The 18382-nt window shown below is 37.2% G+C and overlaps 2 protein-coding genes across 4 annotated transcripts; one reads left to right on the forward strand and one right to left on the reverse strand.

The window, feature by feature from the left end:
- Positions 1 to 557: 557 nt before the first annotated feature.
- LOC118799012 (acyl-coenzyme A thioesterase 9, mitochondrial-like) lies at positions 558 to 11207 on the reverse strand. 3 transcript variants are annotated; one of them, XM_036558682.1, is made up of 16 exons: positions 10990 to 11206; positions 10044 to 10132; positions 9309 to 9335; positions 8716 to 8761; positions 8386 to 8556; positions 6513 to 6550; positions 6301 to 6384; positions 6080 to 6183; positions 4341 to 4414; positions 4184 to 4251; positions 3882 to 3993; positions 3603 to 3693; positions 2896 to 2981; positions 2691 to 2778; positions 2099 to 2249; positions 558 to 2012 (listed from the first exon to the last, which is right to left on the reverse strand). In XM_036558682.1, the coding sequence occupies exons 1-16, from the start codon at positions 11001 to 11003 to the stop codon at positions 1954 to 1956; spliced, it is 1302 nt and encodes a 433-aa protein (XP_036414575.1). In that variant the 5' UTR covers positions 11004 to 11206; the 3' UTR covers positions 558 to 1953. The 3 variants fall into 3 exon arrangements, with proteins under 3 accessions (XP_036414575.1, XP_036414576.1, XP_036414577.1); XM_036558683.1 differs by lacking the exon at positions 9309 to 9335 and having other exon boundaries at positions 10990 to 11207; XM_036558684.1 differs by lacking the exons at positions 8716 to 8761; positions 9309 to 9335 and having other exon boundaries at positions 10990 to 11017.
- A 2829-nt stretch (positions 11208 to 14036) lies between these two features.
- On the forward strand, positions 14037 to 18043 carry sat1b (spermidine/spermine N1-acetyltransferase 1b). Its single transcript, XM_036558420.1, has 6 exons — positions 14037 to 14302; positions 14765 to 14816; positions 14971 to 15054; positions 15660 to 15761; positions 15841 to 15881; positions 17299 to 18043. Exons 1-6 carry the CDS (start codon positions 14237 to 14239, stop codon positions 17467 to 17469), a joined length of 516 nt encoding a protein of 171 aa, XP_036414313.1. The 5' UTR covers positions 14037 to 14236; the 3' UTR covers positions 17470 to 18043.
- The last annotated feature ends 339 nt before the right edge of the window (positions 18044 to 18382 follow it).

The raw sequence follows: 18382 nt of genomic DNA on the forward strand, positions 1-18382 counted from the left end.
TTTAACATCAAACCGCTATGAACGACTGTTTGCATCTAAATTTCCTTTTAATCGATTTTCCTAACCTACTTAACTCATTAATGTAAATATCTTTGGTTCAAACCTCAAATCAAACCATATAGTTGGCTAAATGAACAAAACAACGTAATTTTATTGTTTATTGTATATATATATATATATATATATATATATATATATATATATATATATATATATATATATACATATACATACATACATACACACACATACACACACACACACACACACATCCACACACACCAAAACATTAAAATGGTGCTGAAAGTTGATCTAAAGTATTACTATAAATGACATCACTTTAGACTAATCAAAGCATGTTTTGTGGAATTTTTCTCATGACATTAAATTTTGTTAGACATAAATGACTTCATTTGTTTTCATCAAATACAGACAAAAATGCACAAAACATTCACATGCAGCACTTTGATGCACAAATACAGCAAACTATTAACACTTTGTAAACAAACAGAGTTAAAATGTCTTCAGAATGAACAATCACTGAAACAGTGCAACACTTTTTGAGTACTTTTGGACAAACTTTATTAAAAAGCTGTAATGTGTTTTTAAAACACATCAGAAGATGGATAAACATTGTGCGTTTTAACAGACAAAAATAAACACTTGAAAAAAGTTTTGTTCTGTCACGCAAAATTTGCTATAGCTGGTGTATAAATGGCAAAAAAATCACAATGCAGAAAAAATTCTTTACTGATACTATGCGGGACTGCTGAGCTATATGAACCTGTTTTCTGGCTTGCTAACTATTAAGTCTACAACACTTACCTCACTTACTACAGCTGTCATTTATGAACCTATTTAGGACTGGAGTGTTGTGACAAAAACTGGAAAATATCTAGTTATTTTCCAATATGACAACCTTAAATTATGTACTATAATGAAGTATTTTAATGATAAAATCCTAATTTTGTTTTTATTTGCCCAGTCTGAGAACCACTGCCATCAAGAGCTGAAAAATGAAAAAATTCAGCTAGAAACAGCAACAAAACACCGCTGCATATTGTCACTGTCTGAAAAAACCTTGCACCTCTAAAATGGTAGGTTTACAGGTGAAGGAAAAAACCTTCTTGCCTTTTAATGGAAATTTATGTAGCAAGATTTATTTCTATTCTTCTGTTCATTGTGAATTTTTTATACACAATGTAAACTAAAAAACAACAAAAATGAAGATACAAGATTTTGTCTCAACAGTGACGATATGCTAAAAATTAAGAGTAAACAGACCCCATCATAAAGAATGCTTAAACGACTAAAGGCCTTTGGATGCTTTGGGTGAATTCAGTACAGCTGTACATCTGTTGATATAAAATACAAAAAATCTCTTTGTGTCTTAGATTAACAACATGCAAAAACCTTTGTAAACAGTCTTAACCATCCTATTTTGTGGTGCCTGCAATCCATCTGTAACTTACAAGAGTATGTTTAAAGCAACTATCAGTATAGATAAATATTCTAAGAATATTACATGGGAAATGTTTCAACTTCCATGTGTTCTCACACACAAAAACACAACATACATTCTCGAGAATATTAAATTGGGAGCATTCTCAATTTAGCAATATGCCATCATATATAAACATGTCATAAACCGCTATTAAAAAAAACACCCAACCCCAAAAGGTGAATTGTTCGACAGGACAAAGAAATACCTTATGAATGATACTGTCTGGTCTAACCAAAAAAAAAAAAAAACCACACAGGATTTTTTCCATCGTCCACAGTTACAAAACACTCTGAGGAAGCAGAAGGGAGTGTCAGTTTTCAATTTCTGTAAAAGAATCCAAACTGTGAAAAGTGGAGTTATGAGGGTTTTCTTTTGACGTGTAAAAGTGCGCGATACTGCATTGCAATGCATTGGCAGGAAGCTTTATTTATGGCCAGATCTTGTCGTCGTCACTGGCCCTTCATCGTCTCATTAAAATGCCTTTTCCCATCCAGGTAGAGCATGGACTCTAAAGGGAGACAAAAGAAGTTATAACATACACTATAAAGCCCCACATCCTTCATTACCAACCTCATTGTCACAGAGAAATCTGACCTCCATAGCTCTGGGGCACAATAGCTGGAACGGCCTTCTCTACTCGGAACGTAAAGTGAAAGACGTTGGTGGTGCTGTGCTGTCTGGTCAGGGGGTCAAGAACCTCAGTGTGAACTCTGACCTGTATGTGCTCCCCCTCAGTGTAACACACCTAACCAAAAAAAAACAAAAAAAACAAGAGTTTGTGTGTAAAAACACGGAGTTCTCTGTGCTTCACCAACCATATAGCCAGATCCATACATAAACATTGCGCAAACACGTGTGTCGATCCTAGTGCTCTGTACGTTATATAATATTATCCCATTTTTTTCACAGTGCTGTGTTCTTGAAATAGTATAATTCTGGAAGGCACCTTTCTTAAACTGCAGCTCAGATTCACTGTGTAAACAGTGTACAAAATGTGCATATGATTGGCTATGATGGCAAAAGATGAGAATGTGCACCTGGCTAGCTCACATATTTTATAATAAAATCGTATAAAAATAAATCCTGTGCTAGAAGCTAAAACAGTCTGATTCTGATCCTCTACGATTCCGATTGTGCACCGCTGTATAACAGATTTTACTGCTGCTAGGCATATTTCAGCTCCTACCTGTGAAGACAGCAACAGCAGGGAGCCGATCTCTACTGGCTTCTGGAAGAGGATATCATCCACAGCTACCAGAATTGGTCTAGAGCCACTGTGATGAATGTAGCAAAGCAAGCACTGAAGTAAATGCAAGATTCTTAAACAAGCCAATGTGTGTGAAAACATCCCCGCCTCTCAGAACACAGCCAATGAAAACAGAGCCTCTTACGCAAATGCACAGGCATTGGCCCAGCCCAGCTCATACGCCTTCCTCATCAGGAAGCCTCCAAATATCCGATTGAAGATGTTCCTTTCCTGTATTGTAAACACAAACACATACACTCTCACCTATGTGTTATCAAAACCATAAAAATTTAAGTACTGTCCTATTATTTTTAGTTTCTTATTATTTGATTTTACACACTTATTATTATTATTATTATTAGTAGTAGTAGTGACATTTTCCCAAATTTTCTTCCCAATTTAACTATGTCCAATTCCACTTACTAACTATGTCTCACCCCATCACATGATACAACCAATTCAAGGAGGGCGAGCACCACCTTGCATCACTGGACAGACGAACACACTTACATGAGAAGTCAGCTAACAGACTACCGCATTGGCTAGAATTGTACTGAGTGATTGGGGGAGGAGGGAGGGCCATCCTGCCCAACACTGGGGGGAGGGAAGGCCATCATGCCTATCCAGAAAAGGCACTCACTATCTCCCGATGGATGCGGCAATGCTTAGCTGGTCGCACCACTTGAGAGACCCACGCAATTGTTATGTAACTTGATGTCCTATTTTTGTATTCTCCTCACATTTTAATTTAATCTTAACTTTGTTCAGCACTTTGGCCAACATCTGTTATGATCAACTTAATGACTATATGAATGGCCCATTTTTATTCTCACTAGTGGACTTCTGGCTGACCTGTGGATGACATATCTCCAAGCCCTTCATTTTAGCATCCTCCATCCACATGGAGTTGGGTGGAAGGATTCGACTCCGGAAGCTGACAGTTCTAGATGGGAAAAAATAACATTTGGTGAGCGTTAATAAGAATATGACTTAATGCTTGTACAAGCATTACATTGTAGGAGACATGCATTGCAAGGCGCTGACAGGAATCTCGTGTTGTCGACAGAACTCAAAAAACTGTCCCTTTCACTGTCATTTCACTGTGTATGTGTATTTAGGTAGAAACTTTACTTTGGGTCGAGAGTGCTGAGAAAAAGGCTGTGAACGACCGTCCTCTCTTCAGCTGTTGGTGCCACCTTCAGTAAAGAGGCTGTGCTCAGGTCCACGCGCCTTTTCTTGTTAACTGCCAGAAACAGCAAATTTGTTCTCATATTTGATATACGCATATCTGTATGTATTAGTATATCTGTGAGTAATCACCATAACAGTAACTGTAACCTCATTTGGGACAATGAACAAAACCCAAAAGAAAAAAAAAACATTTTAAACTGGACATATTAAATATGAACATGGCAAATCTATTCAGCTCTTACTCTCTCCTTGCTGAAAAATCTTCTCCTCCTCTGGCCCCTGTAGTTTCAGTGGGTTTACAAAAGCTGCCCTAAAATTATAAAGAGAAGTGTCTTACATCAACACCCATCAACTAATTAATGTATCAGGTTTATCTATGACCATCTTCTGTTGTCGTACCTCTTGTTCTCCGGATCTCGAGCCACCATCACAAATGTAGCATCTAGCACAGGACTATAAGCCCCATCATGGAACTGTGAAAAAGACAGAATTAACATGAATAAATATTCCAACATGCAAGCGCTACACAAAATTCTGTATTGTGAACCATATTTCACAGATTACGTTTTTTATAACTGATTTGATTCTGATTCTTTACAGCTTAATTGTCTGAGGTTGATTTCTGGGCCAATTTTTACTAGCCTTTTTTTTTTTAACCCAAATCACATTTTTAGTACTTTCAATTAGCCAAAGTCACAATATAAATAATATTTGCATTTCATAGGGCCAAAGTGAGATTGTAAATTACTAAGCGAAAAGAATAAAAAATAAAATTGCCTATTAAAATCACATTAATCAATTATAGCGCTGCACTGAAAGTAAGAAGCGACTGGTTATTTAGCACAATGACTCATGCATAATTATGCTTCGACACTTTGGTACAGATGTAGCAGCAATCAAATCAAGAGTGTGGACTTAACTCACAATAAATCAAGAAATAACCTAGAAAAAAAAAACAACAACAAAACTGTCATTCATATTTGGAGCACAAATTTGCTGATTCCAATCAGACATCCTTAATTGCTACACACAGCAAATGCAATTTGCCATGCAATATGCTAAAAACACCTTTAACAATATGGTTAACTGTCCTGCATTATTTTGACCAAAATGCTTTATGTTTGCTGAATTGTATCAATGCTTTATCCTTAATCAAAGAGGGTCTGTGATTGGTCAGCACTCTCACAGCACATATTAAAATGCTCAGTGATTGGCTAAAGGCTCATTTGCACATCGCAAACCTCTGTGATATGAGTACTATAGACACAGACAAAAGAATTGTTTGACAAAATACTTTTTTTTTTTTTATAAACATTTCCTACTTAATCTATTTATCATCACTAACAAATGCTAAAAGTCAGTAGTCACCCATATGTTTTCCATGAATGTCCCAAAACTTTTCAACTACTTCAAACTATTCACACTTTATTCAGGTCTTTATTAAGGTCATGCAGACTTGTCTACGTAATTGTGGACACAATATACAAAAATGAACAAAATGCAGTTAAATGCAGTGGGCAGCCATTTTAGACAAGTACTGCATAAAATTTAGACTGCCATTCATGTGGACGCACATCACACAGGCATATGGATCCGACAGACTGTGTTTCCTGTTTTTTCTAATTAGAAATAACTGTTCATCTTGAACATCATACCTGAAGATATATGTTTCTGAATAGAAATGACAAAAATCGTGAAATTTGTAGTTTCTAGAGTCCACATGTCTGTGTGAGCCAGGAAAGGCGTAATTCAGCACAGAGCATCTGCCCACAGCTTTCAACTATGCTGTAAACTTTTGTTCATTTTTATATTTCACAGTAAGTCATACTGTGTCCTAAACTACATCAACAAGTCTGCAGGACCTTAATGAAGACCTGGGAGCAGTTTTAATGTGTTGAGAGAAGTTTTTGGGCATGTATTTATGGAAAAGACTTGGGTGACTATTGACTTTTAGTGTTTATAAGCAACGTCAACCTCATAGCTTCAGCACTATACTAAAGAAAAAAATATGGACACCAAACATGTCTTGGTCGATCGACTACATCTGTGGTAAGTGGACAACTGTGTAAATTAGACTTTTTTGCCAAACTATGCCTTTAAATCAACTATATACTGTGCAGCCTTTACAGATACAGTACCTGTGTCATGTGCATCTTGGCTTCAATTGAGGTCTTGCCAACCCACGTCACATGACCTGTGAACTTGATGTCACAATCTGGGTAGATAATGTTCTTTCTCATGTCTGGGAAACAATGACAATACGGTTTTACAGTAAGATTACAATAAATTTAAATCATTTTATTCTTATTAAACCTTGACAACAATGATAACAGTGTAAAACTGATCATGGGGAGTATACCAATCTTGTCCACCAGGGCTGTGACAATAGACAGTGGGGATCTCTCCAGCTCTTTATTCCACGTGTGGGAGTAACAGATGAGCACTGTGGAAAAAAGCATGATTAAACATGTGATGTTGCAGACAGAGGTACATAATACTGTCAGTAAGTAAACGTATGCGACCCCATCACGTGTTCTGGTTCTTTTAGTAATGATCGCAGAAGCTTTTTACCTGCTAAACTGTCAAGGTCCTCCAAAATCCGACCAAACCTATCAGGAATAAATAAAGAAAAAGGGAAGTTCTTTAGAAATCGGTTTATAAAATGCATAGTTTCAGTCCTGAAATCTGATTGGCTGAGCACACATTCAAATACACAATACATACACAGCTACATTCTGTTTGAATGTGTCAAGCTTTGCATCAGGTCTAACAGTGGTAAAATCACTGTAGTGATCACTGTCATTCTGAGCTTACAGCTATCAGGGGTGAAAATTCCACTGATTTATTCTAAATTTCTGCATAATTAAATGGTTAAGTTGGATTGATGTGATATGCTCCACTTTAGAGAAACTTACTGAGTCAGAATTGTTCACATTGGCGGTGATAGGAACCAGACGTCTTCAGTGTTTAATGCCTCTAAAAGCTACAGCACAGAAAGTTACTACATGAAAGGGTTATGAATACTTTTACCTGATGCCTGAGTCATTTTTACAATAGATTTGAGATAAAGTTCTTGGCCTGAAATGTATTTTTAAAACACATTAATGGCAGAGTGGTACATGGAAGGAGGCAAAACTGTCCCCAAAGAACACTTTCTTTTTTAAATGTACCACTAGTTTACCATTATAAACATCACTTGTGTAAATTCTTTGTTGTTTCTACATAGTACATAAAACGGCTATATTTGCATTGTAGACATTGCCACCCCTGGTTCCTATAACCAACAAGTAAAGCACGCCAAGTTCAAAGAATTGGAAAACTCTTTGGTAGTAAAGTTTTAACACCATATGCAGATTAATATAAAAGAGCCAATATCCTACATTTTTCTTGTATTAGATTTTTTTCCCTTGAGGTCCACTCATAACAAATTTGTGGTTTTATGTACCAAAAATGGTCATCATTCATTTTTACACGACCGTTTTCATCCTCTCTTTTTATCCCTTAAATTTAAACAGGCTGTTTTTGTTACTGTGCCTACAAGACTGAAAACAAGCTCTGTTCTGACTGACTGCCCTGTATTGTGCCAAGGGCTGTCACGATCATGAAACTGTAGATTAGATTAGATTAGATTAGAACTACCCAAGTTAGACTTCTTTTATTAACATTTACTTAGCTGAAGCCAAATAAGGAAAATACATCTGGCTTACATTATGCTTGGTGTGATACAATATGATTGTGAAATGTAATGACTGTGGAAAATAACAGCAGTCAGAATAAATAATTGTGATTATCTGAAAAGTGATTAGGCGATTATGTGATAATTGAGTTCCTTCAATGAAAAAACATATATTACCAATTTCATCCTTTTGTGTATTATCAGTAATTTTGTTTTTGATTTTATTTTGTACAACATTTTGCTTTATTTTGTAAAGCATTTCCCTAAGTTTTATTTATGTTTTAGTAACTGCTTTATTTTAAATACAGGGCATCAAACAATGCCATACCATGCTTACATGATTTTTGTAAAAAATGTCTGTTTTTCATTGCAAGGGTTCATTTGTGACAGTGCCTCATTCAAAAAGCGCTCTTAGTCAGAGCTGATACACGTCAATTTGAATGGGTGGGGCTAAACAGCAGTAAACTGAATAAGTGGGTGTATATAGATGAGTTAGTTCCTGTGACATCACAGAAACAATGAATTTAAAACAGGCTGTTTTTGTATCTTAGTTTCCATTATGTAAATCGCATGGTCTGGGCAGTAAATGGTACGTCTTGAAACTCCTTTATTAAAAAACACAAAGGAGATTCACTATTCCAATGTATTAATACTTAATTAAAGTATTAAAATATAATTACTGGTAGCTGATGTTTTTTTGGGAAGACAAGTTTCCAGCCACCTGCTGTATTACCATGCTGCTGCAGGTGACTGGTGTATTTACGATACCTGACAGTGTTGTGGTAGTTGAGGTATTTCTCCCTGAGCGAAGGCTGTGTACCCAGAGGAAGATGAACCTCAATCATGCTGTCCTTCATCGTCTTTGCTGGCAGCTCGCTCTGACTGCTAGCCAGGTGCTCACTCAGTGATGCTCTCTCCGCCAACGCCTGTTGATGGTCTCTGCAAGAGGAACAGTGACTGTGTTAAGTTTTTGGTGATTTATTAATTAGAGCTAGATGTCTTACACAGATGTAATAAGTTGGGATGATTTTGTTAGTTCTAATGAGATACTATCTGTAAAAAAACCCCACAATATTTCATAAAGACTGTGATGCTTACTTCCAGTTGGTTGATGCTCCTACGATTTGTCTTAGCCTGTTGCGTACTGTATAAGACAAAAAGTCAATCGGCAAAATCTAATGCATTACCATGCTACAGATGCACCGCATGCATGCTTTCATATCATCTCAACCAGACTGAAACTGTACAAGCCTCAGACACCAACAGGGCAATACTTGTCCAATGTCTGGTGTTTTCGCTGGTCATGCTAAAACTACTGACAGCTGCCTAATGAATAGATTTACAAATGAAAATGCATCTGACCGTGGACTACGAGGAAATCTCAATAAATGGTTACTATTGAGATGATATGACAAGAAACAGTAGAGGAAAAATGCCTGAACACAGCATACGTATAGAGAACTGGAAAACAAAATAAACCCTTAAGATTCTCTATCTATAAGTTCAAATACAGTGCTTTTTAATATATAGGATTTCACACATGACACAAGAAAAATTAAAAAGAAAAATTGGTTTGTTAATAAAGCCACATGCAAAGAGAGAAATAAGGATGCTTTAGCTCTTTTGTGCTGCCTGAGTTAATTAAGAGTAAAGTAGACAGGCAAGTTAGATATAATTTACCAACAACACACCATTGGTCACAAGCAAGTGTGAGTTTCCTGTGGAGAAACACAACTGGATCAAGAAACACTACTACTACTACTACTACTACTACAAAACACAATCTAATATAACAGCAGCGTAGCAACTTACAATCACTTTAAACCAACTGTTTAAACTAATCACTAGCTTTATTCCAGTACAGAGTTTAGTGCTTCCACCATGTCTGTATTACACTTGATTCAATTTAACTGGCTAATAATCAAACTATATGAGACTGATTCACAAGAGTATTTGAAATCGCAATGTCTAAATTACTCATTATAAATCTTTATATATTTAATGCCCCTTTTGTTATATAATTAAAGGTCTAGTTAAAGCAAAGGTCTCACACTAAAGCTCTTGACCTATAAACACAGAATTATACTCATAAATTTACTGCTTTTACATAGTTTTTTATGCAATTGTTATTGAATAATTTGTACAATTTTTGGCATCCAAAGCTATAAACCAATGTCAGTCTATGTCATCCATATTTCTGGTATGACACAGACGTCCATTACATTAGCCTTGTTGCTGCAGTGCAAAACTAAGGAAGCAACCATCAAACAGCAAACGTGTCTTGGATGACTGCCTAAGTTTCAGGGAAAAATTGTATAAGTTTGATTTTTGGGTGAACCAATCCTTTAAGTCAAGGTGCCAGACTGGATGGACGCACCAGAAGAATAATCTATGCTCTTATTCGAAATGAATTCATATACAGTTACCTTCAACCATATCAGGAGCTTTCCCTTGTAAGCACACCGGACCTACAGAAAACGCTCTGGATGTCAAGGACGTAGCTGTCTTCAAGATCCTGAACAAGACACAGATTGACAAAACCTCAGTAATAAGCTGATTAAAAGGGGAGCTCCACCAATTTTTCAAAAATTATACATAATTAAACGGTTGAGATGCAAACAAAGTCATTCAAAGTGGTTTGGTGTGAAATGCTTCGTTCTAGAGAAACTGGCCAAGCTCTGGTCAAGTCACAACTGTTCACAGTGCTGGTGATAGGAACCAGAGGTCTGAAGAGTTCAGTGCCTCTGAAAGCTCCCTCACACATAGTTACTACATAAAATGGTCAGATATGCGCTGCCTGATGTCTGACATGCTGTTTTTTGATAGTTTTTAAAACGTAACGCTATATTAATCCACTTCGTTTATGCCATTCATGGCGAAGGGGTACATGCAAGGCAAAATAGTGCCCAAATAAAGCTTTTTTTCACATTTATGACTATTTTACCATCATCAACATTACATACAAAAACTCAGAAGACGCGTGTAGGTTCACTGTAGGTTTTGGATAGTTAATAAAATGGGTATATTGTGCTGTAGACATGTGATCAAGAGTCTCTAAGATTCTCTACAGGGAACCACTTCAAACCACTGTGACTGACTCTGTTTACATCTCAAGGACTGAACTATTCAGATATTTTGAAAAACTGGTGGAATTTCCCTGTAAGTTGACAGGTTCTGTAGCTGGTATAATGCAGCTTGGTACAATCAATACGGTACAGAAGGCAAATGTGTTAAATAAAATAATACATCTGGGTGGGTGCAGCACTAGCAATCCTTCAACTGCAACATCAGGAAAATTCAAGTTAGCATCGCTGTTTCTCCAGGAGCTTCAACAACCACAAGCAGAGCTCAGAAAGAGTGTGCAGCTCTTACCTGGGGGAAAACATTTTGGCCTCCTGTGTTTCGCTTGGCAAGTTGGTTTATGAGAACGACAAACTAATGTAATTCAGCCTGTTTAGCAAAAGCACACGCTGGAGCAGGGCAGGGCTGTACACTTCCTAGTATATGAGCGACCCAACAATTTCTACCGTAATAACTCTACTACCTGCGCATATCGCCAACACTTAAACCGACACACTGGCCAAAATGGAAAATTTCTCCGTCACTATATTTGTTGAAAACATGCTTAATGGCATCCTAGCAGTCGTCTCTAGAGTGAGACTTTTCAGTTTAAAGACTAGGAAAGCCCCCTTCTGATGATGTATCTTGAAGGTAGGAGGAGCTTTTGAAAAACTGCTTTGGAGTGTATTTTGGGGGCAGGCTGTTTTGAATTTTGCAGAAAGAAGGCCGGTGGATAACTGAAGTTGCTGCTGGGAAGCTGAATATCTTAGCTTCAAACTGTCAATACAGTAGGAGAATGGATCAGACCTATTCAAATAACTGAACTCACTCACCAGGAGCTAAATGCTAAAGTTAGCATGGTAGGTTACCTTAGCTCATTTTGGTTTCTTTTCTAAGGCTGAAAGAGTAAAAAAAAGCTAGGGCTGAAAGATTAATCGTGTTTATATCGAAATTGCAATTTAAGAGAGTGAAATTTTCAATTTGCAAGAGCTGTAATATAAAAAATTATAGCCTAGATTTTCAAAAATGCTGTCCTGAGTTAGGGAAATTGGGAAAAAAAACAAAAAAACAAACAAATTTGTGAATTCTGAATTCTGTGGGTGTTCAATGTAATGATATTTTATCGTTATCATGATAAATTATGCCACAATACGCTTTTCTGAGCATATCGTGGATATCGTCACTGACTAACTACATGTTTCATTACAAAGTGGGCATAATTAGGCCTTTTTATGCAATATATCATGGTCATTTTAAAGGTGAAGTTTGCTTTGGGTCAATCTCAATTCAAGTTATATGAGTTTGAAACTCTTCTTCTTTCATGTCCCCTGTTTTATTGAGCAAATGCTTTTACTTTTAAATGTGAATATAACTTTAGGCCAGTCTGCTCTGGCTCTGACATCAGAGTACAGCTTTTATGTGTGACTACACTGTAAATTTTTACCTTACTTCAGTTGTTGCACATGCTATAATTCCCTAGTAATAAAAGTCTTGAAACATAAAAATGAAACATAAAAATGTTTTTTTGTTTAGCAAAGCTCAGACATACGAAAATACTGCTGTAATTTCTTATTATTAATTCTCTCTCATGGGTCCATGCTTCTGTATGTGTCCTTCTGCTTTGGTGTTTAATAAAGAGCACTGTTGGAAATCATGGCCTCCCATGTGTCTTACTCTGCAGTACATTTGCTGCTGGTTCATTATTTTGTGTTTTTTTCATACATACACAATTAAAAATGATGGTTCTTCAGGGGTTCTTTAGTAAAGAAAATGGTTCTATATACAACCATGAACACTCAAAGAACCCTTTGCATGGTTAAAGGGTTCTTTGCAACATGAAAGAGTTCTTTAGATTGATGGATAATGTGCTGTAGATGTTCTACATAGAACCTTTTTGAAAAGGGTTCTGCTATTGTTACGAGGTCAGAAGAACCATTTTTGGTGTTACATATAACCCATTAAACATTACTGTGAATTAAAGATTATTTTATAGTTTTATACAGTAATTAAAATGTGTTTTTCTTACGTATGACACAAAACAAACAGTACATAACATTAACAAAAGTACTGTAATACCTCACACACTGCCCTATAGTTACGTCCTAACATTATCCCAATCTGATTTTCATAATATCTGCATTTAGAGGTTGGCAGTATGGCAAAATGTCATTACACGATGTTTAAGATGTTTTTTGTGATGCATGATGTCACAATATGTATTTTTTCTGACATCTGATAAGTTTCAACAAACAAGGTACACCTACATTTTAAAATACTATGAGAAACTATGAATTCAGTTATTTGTATACAACATTTTACACTTTGTGCTGCACTAAATCCAACCCAAACCCAAACACAGTTGGGAAGTTATTTTTAAGCACTGATATACTAAGAAAAGCACTGTGACATACTGTGATATAATTTATCACGATAATAATAAATATCGTAATATTGCCCAGCCCTAGCCCGGATCACTCATAAGTCACATCATTTTGAATATTGTTAAAGGTCCAGAAAATTTAACCCCTTGACTAACATGATGAAGTGAGTTTGTAATTTTTTTTTACACACAATAAAAACAATCAACATCCAACGAAGAGCAAAAAGCACATTTTTTTTAATTGAAGCAAAACATAATACTCAACATAATATGCATACAAAAATATACATATAACAGTTTACATATACATGAATAAATTTGCCAGGGGAATACACATAACTAAAAATAAATATAAATCTATTTTAAAAATTGTTTCAAAGAGGGCTGTATTAGTTCAATGAAATATTATATTTCCTTTTCAAAGGCAACCAAAATGGGCTTTTTGCCTCAGAATATACACTTATAAATGTATAAATAAACTTTGCCATTAAATGTATGAGATTTATCATATATACATGTGGGTATTTAGCTTTATGAATACAAAAACCACAGTAAACAATACTTAACATCAGTATTATGAACAATACATGCACAGAGGTTTTGCCAAAGTTTTCTTACATATTGCCAGAATAATTGAATGGCTGTCTCTGTACAGTTACTACAGAATGTCGTTCAATGTATTGTTTAAATTTTATAAAGTAATTTTTACCTGGATAGATTTAATGTATAAGTTTGTATGACACTCATTTATTTTCATTAGTAATTAGGTATCTGTTAGGAGATTGCCAGACCTTCTTCCACTGAATGTTTTCGAGAAACCGATTCCAGCTCGAAACAGTTCTTACAGAGAGCAAAAAGCACATGAGTAAAGAAAACAGTGCGTCGTGACGAAATACAGGACCGTGCTTTCCTATTGGCGGTAAATATCTGGAAATATGACGTTTTCGTGCGAACGCTCCGCCCCCAAGCCTCATAAAAGAAGCGGATGTGGAACAAAAGCCGCTCGAAGAGTTGGAGAACAGGCAGGAGAGCTGCTGCATGTGAGCGCCACACCGCAGGGTTAAGATCCCAGACTGAGTGCGGAGGGGAAACTCCTGGGAGGCGGATGAAGAAACAGCTTTTGCTTCGCTTCACTTACAGAGGACTCGTGAGAAAAGGGAAAAAGAGTAAAAGAAGAAAATGGCCAATTTTAACTTGCGTAAAGCGGAGCCCAAAGACGTGCCTGACATACTGCGACTCATAAAGGTGGGCTCTGTTTACATCTCCTTTGTTTACTTAACAGCTCGAGTGCAGAGCTCCTCCTTATAACGGTCCTCTTGTATGTGCCTGATGCAGAAGTTGTGCATGAACGTGTCTTTAAAGTCAATCACTTTTTATGAGGTGCTAATCTGGCGAAACAAAGCCTTGCACCAACTTCTCTTTATCCGCTTTACGAGGCTGAAGCCAGCTTCTTATTCGAATTATTCCGGTCCACCTTAAATGGTGCAGCAGTTACATTCTGGTGCCTCAGGTGGACCGGAAAATTCAAATATGAAGCCAACTTCAGCCTCGTATCAGATATAACAGTATCCAAATATGACCCGTACCCTCTGTCCAGTGGTTTGTTTTCTCCCCCTTTTTGCAACCCCTACCATTGTAAGAGCTTCATACTGTTTGCCCAGCGTTTCTGTAATGAATGTAAATAACACGATGCACCCATATTTACAGGAACTTGCCCGATACGAGGAAATGGAAGACCAAGTAAAGTTGACGGAGAAAGGTGAGATGGTCCAATAACGTCTACAGGATCCGCAATGTTACTGCTGCACTATTTAAGGTGGATCAAATGAGAAGAAGGGCCAAAGTCCAGTGTAGCAGTTCTGTTATACAATCTGCCAATCGCACTCTGTCTAACGGTTAAAATCTGTGTGCAGATCTGCTTGAGGATGGGTTTGGAGATCACCCCTTCTACCACTGTGTGGTGGCAGAAGTCCCCACCGAGCATCAGAAAGCCGAGGGTAAGGGACCCCCTTTCCCCTCCCCCCCGTGTGTGTTTTGGTCAGGGCTCTGTTTGGGTCTTGAGTCGTGTTTTTTCAGCTGCATGTGGATGACCACAGTAAAAACAGGATGAAGGATGGCGTGGTGGCAGATAAGCACATTGATTATATAACAATAAATATGTATATACATACGGTGGCAGTCCACGTCTTGTTATTGTAATAACTGACCTATTTCTGTATATCACTTCTTGTACTGCCCCCTAGAGGGCCAAAGTTGTTTTTTTAGTGAATTCCTATGTTTTTTTCCATACATAAGGAATCCATTTTATAGATATACAGTGAAGCTGCGAATGTGTAGTTACTGTACTACTTTGGCTTTGTTTATGTGTGATGCACTCAGCCAAGCAATGTAAATACTTCTGTATATGATGCATGCATAAATGTATGTGTATGATCTGCTCAAACAAGTAATTTAATACATTTAATACATACATAAATGTGTGATGTATGACAACATAACCAGACCAACATAAAATACATAAATACAGGCAGGGGATGTTAAACATAACTAAGATGATATAAAGTAGAGACAGAAGATTTTAAACATAATTTGCATTTTGCAGGTTATTCTGTGATAGGCTTCGCCATGTACTACTTCACATATGACCCATGGATTGGAAAGCTGCTCTATCTTGAGGACTTCTTTGTCATGAAAGAATACAGGGGTCAGTATTGGCTGTAGGTGAGATCACTTTGTGAGGTTTTGTGTGCATGAGGTCCTCTAAACATCTTTCTCCTCTGCAGGTTTTGGAATTGGGTCTGAAATCCTGAAAAAGCTCAGTGAAGTAAGTACATAGCCACTTTTTCCCCATATGGTACATTATGAATACTTGGGACTTAAATCAACATTTATATATATCATTATCATTATTTCGGCCTAAAAGTACAATTTACTATTATTCGTCATGTTATGTAATATTCTGCAGCACAGCACTGTCTCCCTCTGCTTCATCAGTTTGACAGAATTTATGATTTTGTATCCTTTCTGTGCTTTCATCCCTCCGTGTTCTTGCACAACAATAGCATGTGTTACACAAATACATCATACAACCAATGGAAATCCTCTCATGGTGATGGAGAAATCCACTCATACAGGGGCTAGTAAATACTATCTGCAATGTTTGGTGCCCTAGTAACCCTAGCCATCTGGCTTCCTTCTGCCTTTGCTAGTGAGCAGACAGAAGTGTTCTTGATATACACTATATAGACAAATGTATTGGGACACCTCCTAAATATTGAGTTCAGGTGTCTCAGCCACACTCATTGCTAACAGGTCGATGAAATTAAGCACATAGCCTTGATGTATCGATAGACAAGCGCTGGCAGTAAATAGGGCGTACTGATAAGCTCAGTGACCTGGCACCGTAATAGGATGCCACCTCTGGCACAAGTCAGTTTGTGAAATTTCTGCCTAAGTGCTATTATTGTGAAATAGAAGCACCTAGGAGCAACAACAGCTTGACTCTGGAGCAGTAGAAACGTATTCTGTGAAGTGACGAATCACACTTCTCTATCTGGCAGTCTGATGGATGAGTCTGGGTTTGGCGAATGCCAGGAGAACATTACCTGCCTGACTGCATTGTTCCAACTGTAAAGTTTGGTGAAGGAGGGATGATGCTATGTGGTTGTTTCTCAGGGGTTGGTCTAGACCCCTTAGTTCCAGTGAAGGGAAATCTTAATGCTTCAGCAGACCAAGACATTTTGGACAGTTGCACGCTTCTAACTTGGTGGTAACAGTTTGGGGAAGAACCTTTCTGTGCCTGCATGAGCCAGGCCCTCTCGTCCTGGCCTCACAAATGCTCTTCTGGATGAATGAGCAAAAATTTAGAAAGCTTCCCAGAAGAATAGAAACTGTTATATCTGCAAGGGGGGGGTCACCTACATATTAATGCCTATGAATTTAAAATGTGATGTCATAAAATCTCCTGTAGGTGTCCCAATACTTTTGTCCATATTGTATATTTAGCAATTATGCCAATTATTGATGCATTGTTTTCTAGTTTGGTCTACTGTTTTCAAATGCTATTGAAGAATGTGGTGCATAAGTCGTGGTAACATGGGAGTTACCAAAGTTTATCACCTGCAACTCAAATGTAACTTATTTGTGGTAGATTCAGAAATTACCAAGTTTACCAGGACCATCCGAACACAACAAACACTTGTTTTTCATGACAGATTTAAAGTGTTACTTGTTTTCTACAGACAGCAGTGAAGACTCGCTGCAGCAGCATGCACTTCATCGTGGCTGAGTCCAACCAAGCTTCTATCAACTTCTACAAGCGGCGTGGGGCCTTAGACCTGTCTCTGGAGGAGGGCTGGCGTCTCTTCAGGATCGACAAGCAGAATCTGCTTAAACTGTCTGCCGAGGAGTGAGCTGGCCCGGTACACTGGAGTCCACAGAGGGGCTGAGGGGACCTGACATACCCACGTGTCTCAGTCCAAAACATTTTCATTCACCAAACTAACGAACAACTATTACAGTAATTTAAGTATAGCTAGCACTTTGAATTTGACTGAATATAATCTTAGTGTATTTTGTAGTGCTCTGTAATTATCTACTTAATTACTTCAATCTCTTGTCAACTAATGTATGTTTTAAACATTAAAAAAAAAGATGGGGGGGAAAAAGCATGTGTGTGCTTTCATTAGGTGGCATATATAAGGGCAGTATGGGAGGTCATTGTTGGCTTCAAAGTTGATCTATTAGAGAAATAGTTCATAATCAGCCAACTGAACTCGGTATTTCAAAACATATGGACAGTTACTTTCTTTACTTAGTGTTTCGAGCCTCACTGATATATTGGTTGACCAATAATATCAGCTGATATTGAGGTACCACAGACATGGCAAAAATCCTGATGAAAGCAGCAATGTTTAGTGGTTTGTTTTGTACTGCAATGAACAAATACCTCTGTTAACTTTATAAAGACTGCTTAACTGACAGTCACCACCTTATTTCTGTTACAGCAATGAACTGACAACTGATAAACCTGAACACAAAAACACCATTAAAATATTAACATATGCACCCAAACCTAACCTTTACCGTTATTGGAAATAAAAGATGTATTTAACAGAAACCAACAAACAAAAATCGCAGAAAGAATGCTGGGAAGCTCTGCCATCGCGCTGAAATATTATTATTTATAAAATATACTATTTAAGGCTTTGTGAGTTTGACTTTAAGGAACATTTGAGAACCTTTAGATGTCAACTGACAACTTCATTTTTGAAGATTTAATTATATTAGCTGACATGCATTTTAGCCATAGTATTGGTATCACAA

This window comes from Colossoma macropomum, unplaced genomic scaffold (genome assembly GCF_904425465.1).
Source record: "Colossoma macropomum unplaced genomic scaffold, Colossoma_macropomum, whole genome shotgun sequence".
Taxonomy (NCBI): Eukaryota; Metazoa; Chordata; class Actinopteri; order Characiformes; family Serrasalmidae; genus Colossoma; species Colossoma macropomum.

Bases quoted from the DNA above. Each gene is read 5' to 3' on its own strand.
- LOC118799012 (XM_036558682.1), bottom strand. The intron at 3,694-3,881 runs GTAAAGTTTCTA...TTTCCCATCTAG, and splicing joins CTCAGCACTCTCGACCCAAA to AACTGTCAGCTTCCGGAGTC. The intron at 2,779-2,895 runs GTAAGAGGCTCT...CATTCATCACAG, and splicing joins GCCAATGCCTGTGCATTTGC to TGGCTCTAGACCAATTCTGG.
- sat1b (XM_036558420.1), top strand. From the start codon at position 14,237: ATGGCCAATTTTAACTTGCGTAAAGCGGAGCCCAAAGACGTGCCTGAC. The intron at 14,303-14,764 runs GTGGGCTCTGTT...CCATATTTACAG, and splicing joins ACATACTGCGACTCATAAAG to GAACTTGCCCGATACGAGGA. The intron at 15,882-17,298 runs GTAAGTACATAG...TGTTTTCTACAG, and splicing joins TCCTGAAAAAGCTCAGTGAA to ACAGCAGTGAAGACTCGCTG.